Raw genomic sequence first — 18,966 nt, 5'->3', positions numbered from 1 at the left:
TTCCGGCAGAAAACCATGGCCTCAGATTTGGAGGTGCTGATCCTCAGCCCGGCCGCTTCACACTCTGCTGCAAACCACCCCAGTGCTCGCTGAAGGTCCTGATTTGAGGAAGTCAATTTCTGGAAACAGTCTGAGGCCAACAGCCATACCAACCAACTCTGTTAGCTTAAACAATGCTAAATCACAATCATGCTACAGACTGAAAACTCATTTTTTAAAGAGCGCAAATACACACCAGGAGCTAAACAATACTATCAGAAGAGGTACAGTATATATTAATTTCACAAAACTATAAACATAACTTACATCATCAGTGACGGCTGCACCGCTGTAAACATGTCCACAGACAAACGTGGGGAGAAAAGAGGAAAACATTGCATAAACACCTTTCAAAATAAGAGTGCCCATTTCAAAACAAGAGAATGAATACACAGTAGCCTACAACTTGAAGAATTCTTAACACCTACTGTTGCTGACTATTGTTATCTGTTTGAGTAACATCACTTGATCAAGCCTTGTTTAATATTCCACGCTACAAAATAAGTAATTATTATTCTTTTATTAAAGAAAAAATAAATAAATTGTTATCGGCCGATACGCAAGGCCGCAATGTCGGTATCATATCTGAAATGAAAAAGTTGTATCAGGACATCCCTAGTTAATATATTTATTAATGTTATTAAAGCTGATATCCAGAGGATGAAAAGAGAGAGAGAAAATTCAAAAGCGAATGTCATGATGTCCCTCCCTAAACTGCTCCACTTCCTCCCCCTGTCCAGAGTTTGTGCCAGGCGGTATTAAATGGGGGTATTAAGAAAACTGCGGGGGGCACAAAAATTTTCGGTACTCTATAAAATGTCTTTCTTTTTTCTCGGTTAGAATGACCGGAGCAGATGTAAACTTCACAAAACATGGGCATTTTCATTATTTCAGACGGCTGATTCTCAAGCTTCACTTCCTGCCCACAATCTGAATTTTGCGCTCTCGCTTTGCAGCAATGTGAGTGACGTCACGTGAATCAACAGAGCAGGCCATAGACATTCTACTGGCTGATCCTATGGAGCAGACTCCCGTCTGCTGTCAGTGAATGGACAAAGCCATTTACGATAGCCAATCAAATATCTTTGATTAATAAAAAGCTCCCCCTGTAGTGGGAAGAGTGTGTGTGTGTGTGTGTGTGTGTGTGTGGGGGGTGTGGGGGGGCAGTAGGTCATGGGGGTTTAAAATGTTTATTTTTTAGTTAAAAATGTTAAGCATACTAATTATTACCAGCAACTCACAAAACGTCAACAAAAACACACAAAATAAGAGAAAAATATACTGAATAATAAAAAGAACAGACAAATAACAATAGATTACACATTAAGTGAGAAAATTACTTACCATTACCAGCAGTACACAAAGGGCCTATGCTACCAATCAAGATAAATATATCCTGGATTAATCTCCGTTAGCGGGCATAAACTAACCTAACATTCCCTTTTACGACGGTCGATTACAACACCCTAATTTAAACCAAGTGTTTTCAGCCTCGGTACGTGTGCGTTCACATAAAAGGGGTGGAGATTGCAGCATCTGACCAATTAATGGAGAAAACTTCCATTTTTTAAATGGAGGAACAGCTTATGATCTTACAAAAATATAATGAATTTAAATCCATGATGACAGCGAAGAGCAACAGTGTTAGTGCAGCGCAGCAGGAAGGAATGCTGGCTGTGAAACGCCGACTGTGATTGCGTAAAAGTGTGAGATTATTTGATATTAATCCTTCGGATAGGATGATAAACGGACAGCACTCTGATCCGTTCCCCTTTATTACCTTTATTATCTCTTGCACATACACTTTGCACTGATATATTTATATACTGTATACATACTGCATCTTTCACTGACCTGGTTTTTATTGTTTTTATTAGTTTTGCTTATCCAACTGTTTTTGTAGTGACTAAAATGCAACATAATATATCTTTCATAAAGGATGTCATCAGTGAATGAAAGGATAGCATTTATCATTAGTAATCTTCTTTCCTAAACGCAGCTGTCAGATGTGAACCACCCAGGATCTAACAATGGGCAGGTTGTTTTCTAAGAGTTCTGAATGGTCAGGAGGCGGGACATTAGTACTCGCTAAGATTCTAGCCAGAGCAAAACCTGCTCCCGACCAGGCTAGCCGTTCAGCATAAGTAACCATAGAGTAACGTTAGCGAGCTTTGTAGTCCAGCACACACTGATTAAATCCTGGAAGTTAGCACGATAAGAGGTAATGTTGCTTCATAATGTTGGCCCAAAATGACAAAAAAAACACATTAAATGAGAGAAAAATACTCAAGATCACAACAAAATACACAAATATAACAGAGAAAAAAATGAAACATAAGAATCAGGAGGAAGATGACTGTAAATGATTAAAACTAGAAATACATCTATTCAGGAGGCACTAAATACTGTTTTCTTTCACTTATTTACAAAATTTGATTCTTTGAAATGTGTTATCACTCGTTTATTCCATCATTAGGCTCTATAGTTGATTTTTCATAGAATTCGGAGCAAAATGTTGTCGTCGAACAAAGGTGGTGCTTGGATTCATAAATGAGAGAAATTGGGTACTTGAGCCATAAAAGTTTGAGAACCACTGCACTCGACAACATACTGTAAAAACACAAAATGACTCAAAACGGCAACAAAACAAAAAACAAACACAGAATTAGAGAAAAATTACAAAACGACGCCAAAAACACAGAAAACGAACACACAAAAATAGTCTCCAAAATTACAAAATAACAAAAATACACAAATTAACTTATAACACACAAAACAACAAAAAAAAAAATGAGAGGAAAATATGCAAAATGACTTCAAAAACACACAAAGCGAAAGTAAAAACAAGAACAGAAAGCACAAATTCAGAGAAGAATACACAACCTGACCACAAAAAACAAAACAATAAATTACACCAAAAACACATGAAATGACAACACAAATGCATTGTTTTTCCCTATATTAATGCTCAGGATGGTCATTATTCTAAATGCTGACATGAATGTTGATAATGTGGCCCTCAGATCAGAAAATCACATTTTTGTTGCCTCGCTGTGGCAAACGTTGCTCACCTCTGAAGTATAGGCTCCAGATTTTATTTGATAGCAAGGTTACCATTTTTCACTCATTTTCTCTCAATTTTTCATTTTCTTCTTAATTTTTCAGACTCTGCCATTGTCAATGGTGTGTACTGGTCGGAAGCTTTGAACAAAGTATTTGTGGATAATTTTGAAAAAGACCCGTCACTCATATGGCAGTACTTTGGCAGCGCCAAAGGCTTTTTCAGACAGTATCCAGGTAAGTGTGGACTCTTTTAATAACGATGGACTAATGCTCTACAGTGACATTGTGTTTTTAATTAAATTCTGTCTTGTGAATATTGGTGTGTGCGGGAATCTTCAGTGAATGACAGTTGGAAACTGGACTCATGATGCAAGAGTAGGAGGGAAGCAGTATATAGAGAAGAAAGAGGCAGACAAGTGATGGACTTAAAAATAAAAAAATAAAAAAAAGATAAGAAAAATAGTAAAGGAGGCAGTTGAAAACATTTTAAATGTGTGAAGTTTGAGAAAAATGCGAGGCAGAATAATTATAACACCTGGAAGGAATGTGTTTATCTGTCTGACAGAAAATGAATTAAAAGGATTTTAGAATTAAAATTGACTTAATATGCTAATGCTTTCTTCCCTCTGTCTTATTTAAGTCTAAGATGAATTTTCATTAATCTTATGGACTCAAAAGGTTTCCTCTCGTGGAGCTCACTGACCCAAAGTGGTCTGCACTGTCTGCAGCATGTGGAACTGTTCTCTTCTGTTCCGTATTTCACTGAAGTTCCTGGAAACTCTTCATTTATTGGAGAAGTAGCCGGCACTGTGTCCTTTGGAGTGTTCAGTCTATTTCTCAGAACATTAAGCACGGTGGCACATTGATTGTGCTGGGAGGGACAGAGGAAATAAAATAAAACCCAGACAGAAACGGCAAAAACTGAGCTTAATATAGTGAAAGTAGAAATATAGGGTGCTGGATATTGGGGAAAAAAAAAAGAGGAATATTTGAAGTTATTTTGTGTTTCTTTTGACATAAGAAAAGCTTTTTATGGCATAAAGGCTTAATCTTTCAAAAAGTGACTTTTTTTAAATCTGTGATGTGTGCCCAAAGGAATTAAATGGAAGCCGGATGAACACGGCGTCATAGCTTTTGACTGCCGTAACCGAAAGTGGTACATCCAGGCTGCCACCTCTCCCAAGGATGTGGTGATACTGGTGGATGTCAGTGGCAGCATGAAAGGCTTGAGACTGACTATCGCCAGACAGACGGTTTCCTCCATACTGGACACACTGGGAGACGACGACTTCTTTAACATCATAGCTGTGAGTGAACACAAATAACGTAATTTCCAGACTATAAGCTGCTACTTTTTTTTTCTCACGCTTTGAACCCTGCGGCTTAAACAATGATGCGGCTAAATTATGGATTGTTCTTGGTTTTATAAGCTTCATACCACCACAAAATTGAGCTTTGTCACATTAGACCAGGTGGAAAAATGAAATTAACATTAAATTGTTCTCGCTCGCACTGAATCATTCCGATCACTCATTTTGTCATTTTGTCACACTGCCTCATCATAGCAACGACACAGAGAAATGTAATCAGAGTAAGTGCAGCAGCAGCAGCAGCAGCTGCGTGGATGAAGTAAAGGTTAGCCAGTTTGTAATAGTAGGATAAACAGCATAAAGTTGTTTAATCACCGCGTTAGGTTTGTTCAGGACTGATCGGTGCTCTGGACTCTGAGGCTGATGGAGACGCTTCCGTAATGAGGACGGACAGATGGAGCGGAGTGTGAATACTAAATATGTTGGGATCTCCGCTCCGTCGACAGTGAAAGTCAGCCGGTTTATAATAGTAGCAGAACAGCATGAAGTTGCCAAATCACCACGTTGGTTTTGTTCAGAAGCGATCGCGTCCGTATTCTGACACAGAGTCCGACTCGCTGTGATCCCTCCGCGGTATTTCACAGTAAGAAGAGCGGACGAAGCGGTGCATCAGTCTGGTTCCAGTAAAAAGGGACCGTAAAAGCTGTAAATGGACTGATATGTAAACATGGGGCAGTGAGGAGGTGACTTCATGTAGTAAAGGAAACTTATCAGTTGAAACACAGAAATTTCCATGAAACCTAACTTGAGTACAGCAGCCCACCTACCTGTCCGTTCTGCGGCCCAGTTCGGCTGCGGCATTTGTGTGGATTTTTCTTAGAAAATTGCTAAATTATTGTATTGCGGCCAATAAAACAGTGCGCTTTATAATTACAGTACACATGCAGCTCTGAACTGGGTAGATACAAAGTATGAATACTAAACATGTTGGTATATACTGTATGCATACACACACTGAAAAAGCACACACACATCCAGATCAAACAAAAGGCTGGAACAAATGTGCTGTCTTTCTTGTCATGTCGTAGCTACTTATCACGCTGCTAAATGATGATTTGTAATGCAAAAGAGACAGTTTTGATTGGATCCCACCTGAGGCACATTAACTATTGTAATCATGTTTCGCTATGATGCAAAGTCTACAAGTACAACCTGTGTGTGTACAACCACGCGCTCATGTGTCAGCTACGTGCCCATTTAATGCTATTTCACATTAATACGATGCCTGTCACAACAAAGCTCGTTCCTGATGAAATAAAAGGTTTTGTTATCTGTTCGTATTCAGCATGTGTTTCTTTGAAGATTATTTTGCTGTAACGGAAAAGTTAATGTGACGATCTCAAAGCGACTTTGTCTTTCTTGAAGGTTTTATTGAAGATGTGCCACTTTCTAATAATCCATTTTGCTTTTCATTTGTTTTATAATAATTATTCTGACAGAGTTGATGCGAGCAGGAGAAAAAATAACACATTAAGCACCATTTTATTCCGTGTGTAAACAGTAACATGATGTTTCTCACTCAAAATATGGCCCAAAGAGACGCCCGTGTGCACATATACAATTTGGTTAAAACGTTTTGCTTTTGGTTGTTTCTGGAAGATTCTGAACTATTTATACTGGGGCTTTGATTTGTCACTATTATCAGAAAACGGCAGGTACACTTTACATCGTGTACTGCACAGTTGGTTGTCTTGAATTTTTGCTTTTTGTGAGTTCTTTGAATCAAGATGAAATCAAGTATTTTAAACACAGATATAATGAAAACACAACTTTTTCCAACAGTACAATGAGGAGCTACATTATGTGGAACCATGCCTCAATGGAACTCTGGTTCAAGCAGACGTCACTAACAAAGATGTAAGTATATGTTATTAGCACGTCTTAATGTGTCATTATTTTACTCTAAATATGTCGTTAAGGTTTTTTTCTCAGATCCATATGTGTAGGGATTTCGGGTGGTTTACGACTTTGAACCTAACCACATCACAAATGTTATTTTACCATATTGGTTTCTACCTTAAATCATGTCAATCACAATACAAACTATTCTAAACTTTCAACCAAGCAGCTGTGCAGAGTTTTACTGCCTTAAAAACTTTTTGAAGATTGTTGCTCAGGTTGACATCAGGAAAACAGATCATATGTGAGCAGTTTTCTCATCTTTTTTCAGTCAAGAAATATAACATTCCTTTCCCCAGGGATGGCGAAAGATCCTGTTTTCTGAATTTAAAGAAAACATGAGACTCTTGTATCAGCAGTGCTGCCTTACTGCATGGCTGATCTACTTGGGTACGCCGACCCAAAAACATGTACAAACTGTTTAGAATCAGTTCTTCCACGATCTTTGAATACAAAATATAAAATAAATAATGAGCTATCTTCAAACCTGAACAGAAATGGTGATTATTAATGATGGGTGGTTGGCTGAATTGTTTAAACTAGTGCAGTGTTCGTAGGAAGTACTGTATGTTTTGCTATAGAAAAGTGGGAGGATCAGTAGCTTTTTCATGGATGGAAAAATGAGGTTGTGTTTGAAGGTGGGACATCAGGGACATTTAGGTTTGTTGTGAAATGTGAAAACTATTATGTTTTCATATATTTTGGCTTTTAGCAAGGACACTGTAGGGAGTTGAACCCCATCTATTCCCGTTCTAGTTTGTTGTCCTGGCGGATCCTGATCTCCTCAGACCGGAACAGACTCGGTGAGGAAGTGTGGTCATCACTTGTCGATGGGCAACAGAATAGAATATATCTTTATTGTCATTGCAACAGATTTAAAGTGACAGTATTATGAAAAAATAACCGTATAATGGTTTTGCTACAGTGTTATACATCCCTTTTGCCTCATTCAAAGGGACAAAGATAAAAAAGTTATATTTCCTCCCTCCGATGTTATTGCACATTTTGTAAAAAGTCAGCTCCAAGATTTTTCTCGCGTTGTGACGTCAAATTACCTCACAGGTAAAATAAACACTGCGGTTTAATATAGAATATACATTAGATTTTATTGTCATATGTAAAGCAACATACACAAAATTTGTTCTGTCATTATTGATATTAATATGTTTAATAAAACTTTGAAGAGAAACCCTCATCACTTTCTACAGTGATGATTGCTGTAAAATAATTCCTTCTTTACGGTCGAACGGAGACAGACAGACATGCTTGGATATATTTATTGGCATTAAACAGAGGGTGAAAGTATCGGATTACAAGTATTCACATTACTGTAATTGAGCTGATTTTATGGGTACTTGTAATTTTTAAATTATATTTCTAAATCAGTAATTTTACTTCTACTTAAGTACGTTTTAAAGGTAGTAAAGTAATTTGTAGCATTATTATTTGTGATAATTTTTTTTATTTGAACATTGAACATAATCCATATGTTCTTAATCGTGCCATTTCTGATCAATGCCCATATGGCACAATTGGCATGTTCATAAATTTAGCTTTACCTAGAGCCTGATAATAATTTATTTTTTATTATTTTTTTAAAATTGAATACATTGGTGTTATTTTAGTTTAAAAAAAAAGAATTGTACATTTTGAAAAAAACTTTTATTTTTTACAGATGCCTTTGTGGAAAATACATTAAGTTCCAGTTGTGCAAGATTTGTTTTCTTCTTTTTTAAGTTTTCACATGAGGTGTTTACAGTATTCAAGGGAACCGTGCATTACCAAAAATAAACGTAGGGGTTGAAAATAACTAGTAACTCTTACTTTGAGTACTGTGTAATTTAGCTACTTTTTACTTGTACTTGAGTATTGTATGTATAACTTATTGTACTTGCACTTGAGTACAATTTCAATCAAGTAACAGAACTTCTACTTGAGTAGAATATATTCCAGGTGCCACAGTGGGGGACAGTCGCTGCAGAGGCATCTGTCGTTGTGTCCTTCACCCACTTTAAATCGTATGAATGTAGTGTGTGAGTGAGTGTTGGTGGTGGTCGGAGGGGCCAATGGCGCACAACGGCAGCCTCGCTTCCGTCAGTCTGCACATAGGCAGCTGTGGCTACAATAGTAGCTTACCACCACTAAGTGTGGAGCGAAAGAATAATCCCTTGATTCTGTAAAGCGACTTTGAGTGTCCAAAAAAGCGCTATATAAAATTGATGTATTATTTATTACTCTTTACACCTCTGGCATTAAAATCAACAATTAATTCCTAAGAAGTCTGGTAATAATTGTCTGCGTGATTGCAAGCAGTTATCAGTGATCAATAATGAATCAAAAATACACCTTACATTGTATATTTCCGTCTGAACGCAAGCAGCTTTGCATTTGGAACACACTTTTCACTCCTTGCATTTTTAACATGCTGCGGCGCTAACTATTAAACCAAACAACAGACGCTTCCTCTCTCTCTCTGTCTCTCTTTCTCTCTCTCTCTCTCTCTCTCTCTCTCTCTCTCTCTCTCTCTCTCTCTCTCTCTCTCTCTCTCTCTATGTCTCTGTCTCTCTCTCTCTCTCGCGCGCGCACACAGACTGAAGCGTATTATGCTCCAGGGTGGAGCCTGTTGATAAAACTGATTAACCTCTCTATCAGCCTACATGGAAAGGTTGTCTTTTTCTTTTCTTTTTTCATCACGTTAGGTGTGTACGGTAAAGCTGAAGGTTGTTTTTGTGTGTTATTTATTAGCGTGTACTTGTGTGTGTGTGTGTGTGTGTGCACGCATGTGTGAAAGTGTTATTGCTCCCAAGTGAGCAAGCTCTGATATGGCCTTATGCTGCTTGGGCTCCCCCACTGTGTGATGAGAGATTTCCCTCCTCCCATCAGAGGATGTAGAAGACTGGAGGCGAAGACTCCTGTGGTAGCAAATGAAAAAAAAAAAAAGTTGCCGAAAGAAATTCATTTAAAGAACAAAACAAGGAAGATGGAGCTTAGATGTGATGTACTGCAGATTTCCTTTTTCAACACACAGGCTTGTACGGAGTCACTTGTCATCAGCTCTGTGAAGCTACACGAGGACACATTTATTAGAATTTATTTGAGCTGAGAAAAGGGAGGGGTTTTAATCCAAAGCAGTCATGTTACTATGATCCCAGTTGTCCGTATTTAAACGCCCTTGGGGACCCACAGTTCACCCATGTTCTTGTCTCCCATGTTATTTGAGCCTGTTCTATGTTCTCTTTAGACGGGATGAGCACTTTGTGGTTTCTACCTGTGAAAAGCGCTGTGTAAATAAATATTACTAACTTACCGACTGTTTACAGCATTTTCGGGAACACCTGGACAAGCTATTTGCTCAAGGCATCGGTATGTTAGACATAGCTCTGACTGAGGCCTTCAATCTTCTCAGTGATGTAAGTAACACACTCCCACGCACACACGCACACTTTGACATCTCACACTCAAGCACACACACACACACACACACATAGCAGTTCTGTACAGAAAATGATTAGGGCTGTAATTAATTCTGAAGTAAACAGTCATTATTGATGACTCATGTTTGAGGACTGAAATCTTTTTATTACACAAAAGTAACTATTCAAACACACAAACATGCAGGCACATTTCTAAGTCTGTCTGACAGCATGCATGTTAGATATACAGTAAAATTAGGAGTGGGGGACATAATCGATGCATACATTTCCAATAATTGATTATTTAAATGTTAAATTGCACAAGGAGAAATACTGTTAAATTATATTGTAAAAGCACTATGGTTGAACTGCTGATTTAGTTTATTATAATAAACTGTATGTAATATATAATTTGATATTAAATATAAATAATTTAATTAAATTTTTCTCCTGTGTCTGAATGCAAATACAGTATTATGCTTTAAATCAGTAATTCTTTGGTGGCGCCTAAAGATTACCACCCCTAAGTTAAAAAGCTATTTTTAGTTTTCCCACATTAATTTTCCTATAATGTGTGCTGTACAATAATCGACATGGTTTTGTTGTACACTTGCTTTAACAACACAGACACTTTAGCGTCTATAATACAACCAAAATTCAAAATGTAAGATTTAAAAGGAAGAAGGTGCAAATAAAAGATTTTGTCGCGTTTCTAAAAACATTTTCGCTTCTGGATAAAAGGAAATATTTTGTTCGTTTTTCCTCATCTGTGTTTTCATCCCCAGTTTAATGAAACAGGAAGAGGCAGTGAGTGCAGCCAGGCCATTATGTTGGTGACGGATGGAGCAGTGGATACATATGATGCCATCTTTGCCAAGTATAACTGGCCTGACAGAAAGGTACCGTACTACACAAGCAATCACATGCACATCCCATCATACTCTAAAGTTTATAAAGCTGATACAAAGTTTTCTAAATTGGGTTTCACAATATGTAAAGATTTATTGAAGAGTTTAATGTCTCAGAGCTTAAATAAATCGACTGTTTGGGAACAGAACAGTTATGCTGTATCATATAAAGGTGTCAATAAAATAAATGAAAACAATGATTTTTCCTAATTTGAAGATTATTTTATTTAATTTTCCTTATTTTAATCGGACAAATGTTAATTAGAGGACATGTTGTACATGTTTCACTAAGACCTACTGTATGATGACAAGCATCCTTATGAAATTCAACCAAAACTATTATTTTTGAAGAAAAAACACTATTTTTGACTACTTATACAGTGTTATTTTGCCTTCATTTTTAAAATGTATTTTTGCAGCATACAACGTGTTTGAGGAAAGAAAGGGAAAGGGAAAAAGAATAAATTATGGTAACAGATTCCTATCAAAACAATTTATACACACGGATAAATATCATAATAATAATAAAAAGTAAAGGAATAAAGAGGAAGTACAAAGGGCAAAGAAAAAACTACAATCTCAACAATCAATCCCGGGTTTATTTAGCCTTTCCTTAAAAATAAAACGTTCTTTGACAAGCTGCGTGCTTTGGGCAAGCTCATTATTGGATCAACAGATGGTGCTCTAAAACAGAGTTCCAGGAATGCTCTGTCAGATAAAAGCTTTGGCTTTATTTTGAAGTGTCATCTGATTTCAGTTGATATGAACTCTTGAAACACAAGCACACCTTACATTTGAGAATAATTTAATGGTTATGGAGTATGTGTGTTTTTCACCATGAGGTACATTTCCACGGCAACTACAACAAACAAGTTCACATGTGACATCGATATTAAAAGGACTGGTTTGGTAATAAGTCATTGCAGGTTGTTTTTGACAGATTCCAACTCATTTCATCCTTTAGTCAGTTTGTTTAATATTTGTCCTGTGGTGTAATGTACGTGTTGTTCACCTCACTAGGATGACACATGCGTAATTTGTTATTGATGCTGGAAGTCCAAATTTATGAATATCTGCCAACTTTACCAAACATTGTTGCTGTCCAAATAGCGTCCAGATAAACTGGTGACTGGGCAGACTTTTGCTCCCGGTCTGGACATAAAAAGAAGCAACTCATAAGTCACATTACTCAGAAAATGCACCACACACCAATACCCAACCCTTGGGGGGCTGGATGGTGGGGCTGGGGGTGGAGGAGGCCGCCACCTGTGTTACTATGTAGTGGCATGGGGGCGGCCCTCCCACCTCTAGTTGCCCTACTAATCCCTCCAATTTTAATCGCATCTCAACATGTCACCCCCCGGAGGGTGTATCATCATTTACACCCTCCGGCCTATTACACCACATACACATAAATCCACAGAGGCTGGAGGGGGAGCACCGCTCCCCTCCATCCCCCTTCTTTTAATTACACCCCATACATCCACCAAACACACACATTCACACAGGGGATCGGGAAGTGCCTCTCCATTGGGGAATGGAGAGGCACCATAACAGGGTGGTGGGTTGGCACACATATTTGGGCCTCTCCGGTGGGGGCCTGGCCCCTCTGTTGGTGGCTGGGCCACTGCATAGAGTAAAAGCACATCAAGATGGTGCGGTCGGGCGTGGCGGTGGGTCTCGGGGGGGCTTTGCCGGGGTCTCTCCTTGCGGGGTCTTTCCGGGCTGTGTCGGCCGGGTGGGGCGCGGGGGTGCCTCTCCCCCTTGGGTGTGGCTTGGTGCTTGCTTTGTCTCCTGGTGGCCTTGGGGGCGGGCCCCGCGGTGTGCGGGCCCGGGGCGGCCTGCCTCGCCGGTTTGGGGGGTGGGTGTGCTGGGGGGGTGCTGGTGTCCTCACCGGGGTTGGGGCAGGGTTGTTTGGCGCCTCGGGATGATGCTGTTTACTGGGGGGGCGGCGTTAGCTGTTCCGATGGTTGAGGTTGCTTTCGGCCGCCTGGTGGGTATGTCCTGCCATCTGCGGACTGGTGGGTGGGTCCGGGGCATCTTTGGCTGGGGGCTGCTGTCCCGCGCTGGATGTGTGCCGTTGGGGTGCCTCCGTCCCCGCGGTGGGGGTCGCCGGTTGCTCGCGGGCCGGCGGGGGGCGCTGCCCTGTGACTTGCGCTGTCCGGGGGGCGGCGGGCCCTGGGCTGCTGGCCTTGTGCCGTCTGGGGCTGTGCGGTCCTGCTGGGCTGTGGCCGGGACCTGGGCTGGGGTGGGGGGCGCGTCCCGGGGGGCTTGGCCCGGGGGCTTGCCCTTGGGGGGTCCTGGTCCCTGGGGGTGCTCCTGGGGCCCGGGGTGCTTGGCCGGCTGGCCGGGCCGGTCCTGGCGGGGGTCTTCTGGGGCGGGTGGCGCGTGCCGCGCCCTTGCATACCTTCTGGTGCGGCCCCTGTTTGGGCAGTCCCCCGTGAGGCAGAGTGTCGGGGTTAAATTAGGGGGCCACATCCCGGCGGGGCGGTCTGGCTTGGCCTCTGGAGGGGGCCCTGGCTTTAAAGAACTGAAGCTCGTGGCGCGGGCGGCATCGGCATCTGGGGCGCCCGGGGGGGCTAGGTTGGGGTGCCTCGGGACCGGCGGGGGGACTCCCAGCGGCCCCCTGGTGCCTTATGCGGCTTGGGGTGTGGTCGTTCGCCCTGGGCGGGCTGCTCCTGGTGCTGCATCCATTCCGGGTCCTCCTGGCCTGGGGTCAGGTCCTTGCTGGCTCTGGGCTCACCGGCGGGGGCCCGCCGGCTGCCCGTTCGGCGTGGCTCTGGTCGTCTGCTGGGCGTGGGCTTTGGCTCCTCCGCTGGGGTCTCGGGCGGGGGGCTCTCTGGGCCCTCCCCTCGGGGGGCTGGGCGCGGGGGTGTGGGTGGTGGTGGGGGGGTGGGGGGCTGGGGGGCCTGGGGGTTGGGGGTTGGAGTCGGTGGCGTGGTGCGCTGGGTCCTTGGCTCCTTGGGGGCTTTTCGGGTGTGTATGGGGGGGGCAATGGCAGCCTCTCGGCTTGGGACCTTGGGGGCGTTCGGGGGGCTGCTTGGCCGTGGGGTGGTCGCCGGGGGCCCCTAGATCTCTCGCTCTTTCTGCTGGCCCGACTGCTTCTTCGGGCCCGGGGGCGGCTTATGGGTTTTGCAGTAGCGGCTCTTGGAATCACATTTGTCATGGACGCACTGGCCTCGGGCTGTGGGATAACACTCATACTGGGCTCAACCATAGACACGTTGTTCCCAAATACCTGTTTTATGTAACTTCCACTCACTTCCTCCTCTGCTCACAGCCACCATCATTATTCCTAAGCCGCACACTGGTCACCAGACTGGCTTGATAACACAACAATAAGCACAATATACACAACCACAATTTCACATCACATCACTTGAAACTTATTGATTATTCCCCACCCATTCGTTTTCCTATCTTGTATCCCTCCTCCCTGTTAACTCCCCCCCCCCACCCCCCTCACCCTGGTGTAACACTGCCCTCTCTCTTTTACATCCTCCCTTTAATAAAGTATTTACCCTTCCCTAGGGAGGGCTGGTGATGGTCACAATTATGCAATGAAATAAATTCATTTATTTAATTGCAATAATAAAATATGCATTGCTGTTAAAAGATTGCACTTCTTGTAGTGTTAACCTTCAACAGCATGTGCAAACAAGGTGAAAAAAAAAAAAAAAAAAAAAATAAGTCACATTACTGGTGAATTGAAACGTTATTAATACAAAAAAAAAAATCAAAACCAATAAATGGATGTTAAGTAAAACACGCACATGATATGTGGAACCAGAGGTGGTGTAATGAATCTACTGGTGTTCCTCGTTTCTTGTGGTCAACTTCTGTGTGTGTTGGCGGCTTCTATTAGCGGTATTTATAACATGCAAAATAAACATTTTACTGCCCTCAAAAAAGCTGTAATTGCTTTTGCAAAAGTGTCTAATCATAGAAGTTCTAACATCTATTGTTCCTCACACCAGCTTTACAGTTGATCGTCGGTCACCAGTTTATTTGGATACTATTTGGACCGTAACACCAAGAAACAAAGCATACACGTGAGCAGCTTTTTACGATCTCAAACATCTTCATCTACAGACACCAGAAAACTGCTGAAATAAATCCTAAACAGTCCTATTGTGTGTGGAGACCTGGTCCAAGGCCTGGGGAGGGAGGTGCAGCGGACTTCTCGCTGTAATTTCCCTGTCACACAAACAGAACAAGTTTTTAAAAAATAACAGAAAAAAAACGCTGCTTATCTGGTCTTTGGTTTTTCTGTATTTCTGTTTTGGTTTTAAATCAGTAAAACAAAATATCCACACTGTTTATTTGTTATTTTGATTTGGTTTTAAAACGAAATAACCAAAGAACGAAGGGTACACGGATTTTACTTGGTATATATATATATATATATATATATATGTAAATAGAGCAAAGTAGTGTGGCATAGTAATACATTCTAAAAATAAAATGCTAAAAAATTTGATTTTTCTCAGTGTGTGAAAATGATATATGCATGCACAGTATAATCATACCCCTACCTACATAATCCTAACAAATGCATCAAACATATCATTACATTGGGTTTAAGACTCTAACAGACTAAAATGGCTTTTAATACAAAACAAAGAGTTGGCAACGCAACAACATGGAAAAGAAAATATGAAAACAGCTCCTGCTCTGTAGGGGTGCCAAATTCACTTCATCACATTCTTTTCTTTTTACAGTCTGTCACATACCAGCATAACCTCATGGTGTGAAACCCCCCCAGGTATAGCTAATCGGTTGTTGGGTTTTTTGTGCTTGGCACACGGACTATTCTCAGGCACAGAAACCAAAACGTTATGTTCTCAGCTGCAGGTACCTGAGGTCAGCAGATGCAAGGGAGGAGGAGTTTCCCCCGTCATCCTGATAATTACAAAAAACAAGAACTATGAAAACTACAGGTTTTTATTCACTAAAACAGACATGGGCAATGGGCGGCCCTTAATTTTGTGCATCCCCCAGAATAACTGCATGCAGTGACCCCAAGAAACCCACAAAATGACAGAATAATACACAAATAGGACAACAAAAACATGCAAAACAAGAGATGAATATAACAAATCTAACGATCACAAAATGGCAACAAAAACATACAAAACGATTCTAAAAATGCTAAAACAAAAAACTAACCCATGCAAAATGCACAACAACAATAAACAGGTCAGCAAAAACATACAAAAAAACCAAAAAAATGTAAAATGACTCAAAAAAACTCAAAATTGGAGAAAAATATACAAATGACAACAAAATAGACAAAATGAGAGACAAATATAACAAATCCAACGAGCACAAAATGACAACAAAAACACACAAAATGATTCTAAAAATTCTAAAACAAAAAACAAATCCACGCAAAATGCACAAAACAAAAACCAGGTCAGCAAAAACATACAAAAAAGAGAAAAATATACAAAATGACAACAAAAATAGACAAAATGAGAGTAGAATATACAAAATGAAAAAAAACCCATACAAACCCTTTGCAATTGGTTTCCTGTGTTAATGTGCAGATTGGTCTAAATGCTGACATGAACGATCACATTTTTGCACTGTGATACAAGTCGCCCGTCTCAGACTTTTGTGTGCTTTTCGTGTTGTGAAGATAAAAATATATTGTGCCCTGTTAAAGAAATAAGAAACTGGGTTTCTAATGGGTTCAGATGACAGGGGTTTTATATTAAACTAAAAATATGTAGGCCTCAAGTTATCTCTATTTCTATATGGGTTTTTATTTCATTAGATTTATTCAACTTATGTCATGTGTTGAGTAATTCTTTATGTTTGCCACCAAAACCAAATATGAGTGGATGAATGGCTATATACTAGCTATAGTGATATATGTCAGAAGTAGAGTTTAGAATGTAGATATGGCTGCACAGTTTATTTTGGTTTGTTTGTTGTGTTTGTGAGTGCAAAAATCTGTGCAATCAACTATGTCAAAGATTGCATGTTGTGGTAAAAGCTGCTCTTGTCCCAGGTTGACGAAGCTCAGCAATAAACACCGTTCATATTTTATAACCATCCTGCTGCAGTTCAGCTTTCATTGAAGAAAAATCGCTCTCACAGCAAACAGAAAATCCTGCAGCGTCACCTCTTTCCCAAAGCTTTTACAGCTGGTGGGATTGCATCAGTTCCTGTTACGTCACGCGTTAAAAGCCTGTTCATGTGTTAGAGAAATTATTATGACTTAGATCAGTGGTTCCCAAACATTTTTGGCTCAAGTCCCCACTTTTTCTAATTTGTGAATGTGAGCAGCCGCTTTGTCCGACTACAACCTTTTGCTTCGACAACTATTTGAAAACAATTATAGAGCGTGATGATGGAATGAATGAGTGATAACGCACATCTTACAGAATCTCATTTTGTAAATTAGTGGAAAGAAACAGTATTTAGTGCAGTGGTTCCCAACCTTTTATGGATCATGCCCTGATTTTGAAATCAAGAATTCTTGGTGATCCCAATGACATTTTTTTCTAGAATTCGTTTTTGATCATGTTTGATTCATTTATTTTTTTTAACTGCATTTTAGTTGAACTACATTTATATTTCACAAAGTAAAAGTATGGAAATAGTTGTTTAAGATTGTGTTTTTAATAAAAAAAAAAAACTACTGATTTAGTGGCTCCTGAATAAATTGATTTCAACAGTTTTTAGCATTGTCAGTCATCTCACGCATCATCTTATCCCCCGTAGTGCCATCACGTATACCTTCATTTGAGAAACACTGACTTAGAGAATACAGTTAGGTTAATTATTATTTAAACAAAGACATTTTTTTTTCTAATTTTGGTTCTGTACAGTACTAAAATGAATTTTAAATTAAACAATTCACTTGCAGTTAAAGTGCAGACTTTCAGCTGTAATTCAGTGGGTTGAACAAAAAAATTTGCATAAAAATCTGAGGAACCAGAGCATTTTTTAGACACAAACCCTTTTTTTCACGGGCTCAAAAGTAATTGGACAAACTAAATAACTGAAGATAAAATATTCCTTTCTAGTACTTTTTTGAAAACCCTTTGTTGGCAATGACTGCCTGAAGTCTTGAACTCATGGACATCACCAAACGCTGGGTTTCCTCCTTTTTAATGCTCCGCCAGGCCTTTGCTGCTGCAGCTTTCAGTTGCTGTTTGTTTGTGGGCCTTTCTTTCTGAAGTTTAGTCTTTAACAGGTAAAATGCATGCTCAGTTGGATTGAGATCAGGTGACTGACTTAGCCATTCAAGAATATTCCACTTCTTTGCTTTAATACAGTCCTGGGTCGCTTTGGATGTATGCTTTGTGTTATGAAACGCTGCCCAATCAATTTGGCTGCATTTGAGCAGACAGTATGTCCCAGAACACCTCAGAATTCATCTGACTGGTTCTGTCCTGTGTAGGGGTGAGTATTGGCAAGGATGTTGCAATACGATACAGAGGACAAATGGAGTCAAAACTATTTGCTTCAAAACATCCTATTTATTATTTATTATGAGTGTTTTTGCACATTTTCACCCCCCAAAAAGAAAATGCAGTGTCAGTCACTGTCATCATAAAATTAAGTGCAACAAGATTCTTTTCACTGAAACTACTGTGTAGAAGTCTCAAAGTAACCATGACAACATAATGACGGCATTGTAACAACTGTAAGTGAGAACATTAAGGATAAATCACCCTGAGTTACTGACAAAGCACAAAAATAAGAAAAAAATATGATTTCTCCTATTGTGTCAGTTTAAACACTGATCTGGACAGATTATTATGAAAATAAAATGCCTGTGCATAGATAAATATTGCAGGCATTACACACTGCCATCATAAAATCACTATCAATAATAGAGTGCATCAAATAACCATTGCAACACATTGAAAGCATTGTAACCACCACTGAAATATTGCACATATACACAAACATATTGATTAAATATATATAAAAAAGGAAATTAAGGAAAAAAAAAATCAATTTTTGGAATTAAAAAATCAATTTAAAATCGGCACCCAAAAAAATCGCGATATATCGTGAAATCGATTTTTTTTTTTCACACGCCTAGTCCCATGTCACATCATCAATAAACACCAGTGACCCAGCAGCAGCAATGCATGCCCTTGCATAAGCCTCCACCATGTTTTACAGATGATGTGGATCATGAACTGTACCAAGCCTTCGCCATACTTTTTTCTTACCATCCTTCTGGTAGAGGTGGATCTTAGTTTCATCTGTCCAAAGAATGCTGTTCCAGAACTGTGCTGGCTTTTTAGA

The 18,966-nt window shown here is 40.1% G+C and overlaps 1 protein-coding gene across 1 annotated transcript in view; it reads left to right on the top strand.

Moving 5' to 3' along the window:
• LOC114466715 (voltage-dependent calcium channel subunit alpha-2/delta-3-like) overlaps window positions 1-18,966 on the top strand; it is a 177,859-nt gene that overhangs the window by 84,398 nt on the left and 74,495 nt on the right. The window contains exons 6-10 of the mRNA XM_028452390.1: window positions 3,205-3,336; window positions 4,198-4,409; window positions 6,255-6,329; window positions 9,692-9,781; window positions 10,570-10,683. Coding sequence (XP_028308191.1) covers window positions 3,205-3,336; window positions 4,198-4,409; window positions 6,255-6,329; window positions 9,692-9,781; window positions 10,570-10,683 — 623 coding nt within the window. The remainder of the gene's footprint in view (window positions 1-3,204; window positions 3,337-4,197; window positions 4,410-6,254; window positions 6,330-9,691; window positions 9,782-10,569; window positions 10,684-18,966) is intronic.

This window comes from Gouania willdenowi, chromosome 7 (assembly GCF_900634775.1).
Source record: "Gouania willdenowi chromosome 7, fGouWil2.1, whole genome shotgun sequence".
Classification (NCBI taxonomy): Eukaryota; Metazoa; Chordata; class Actinopteri; order Blenniiformes; family Gobiesocidae; genus Gouania; species Gouania willdenowi.
This window is presented reverse-complemented; position numbering and strand designations above follow the sequence as displayed.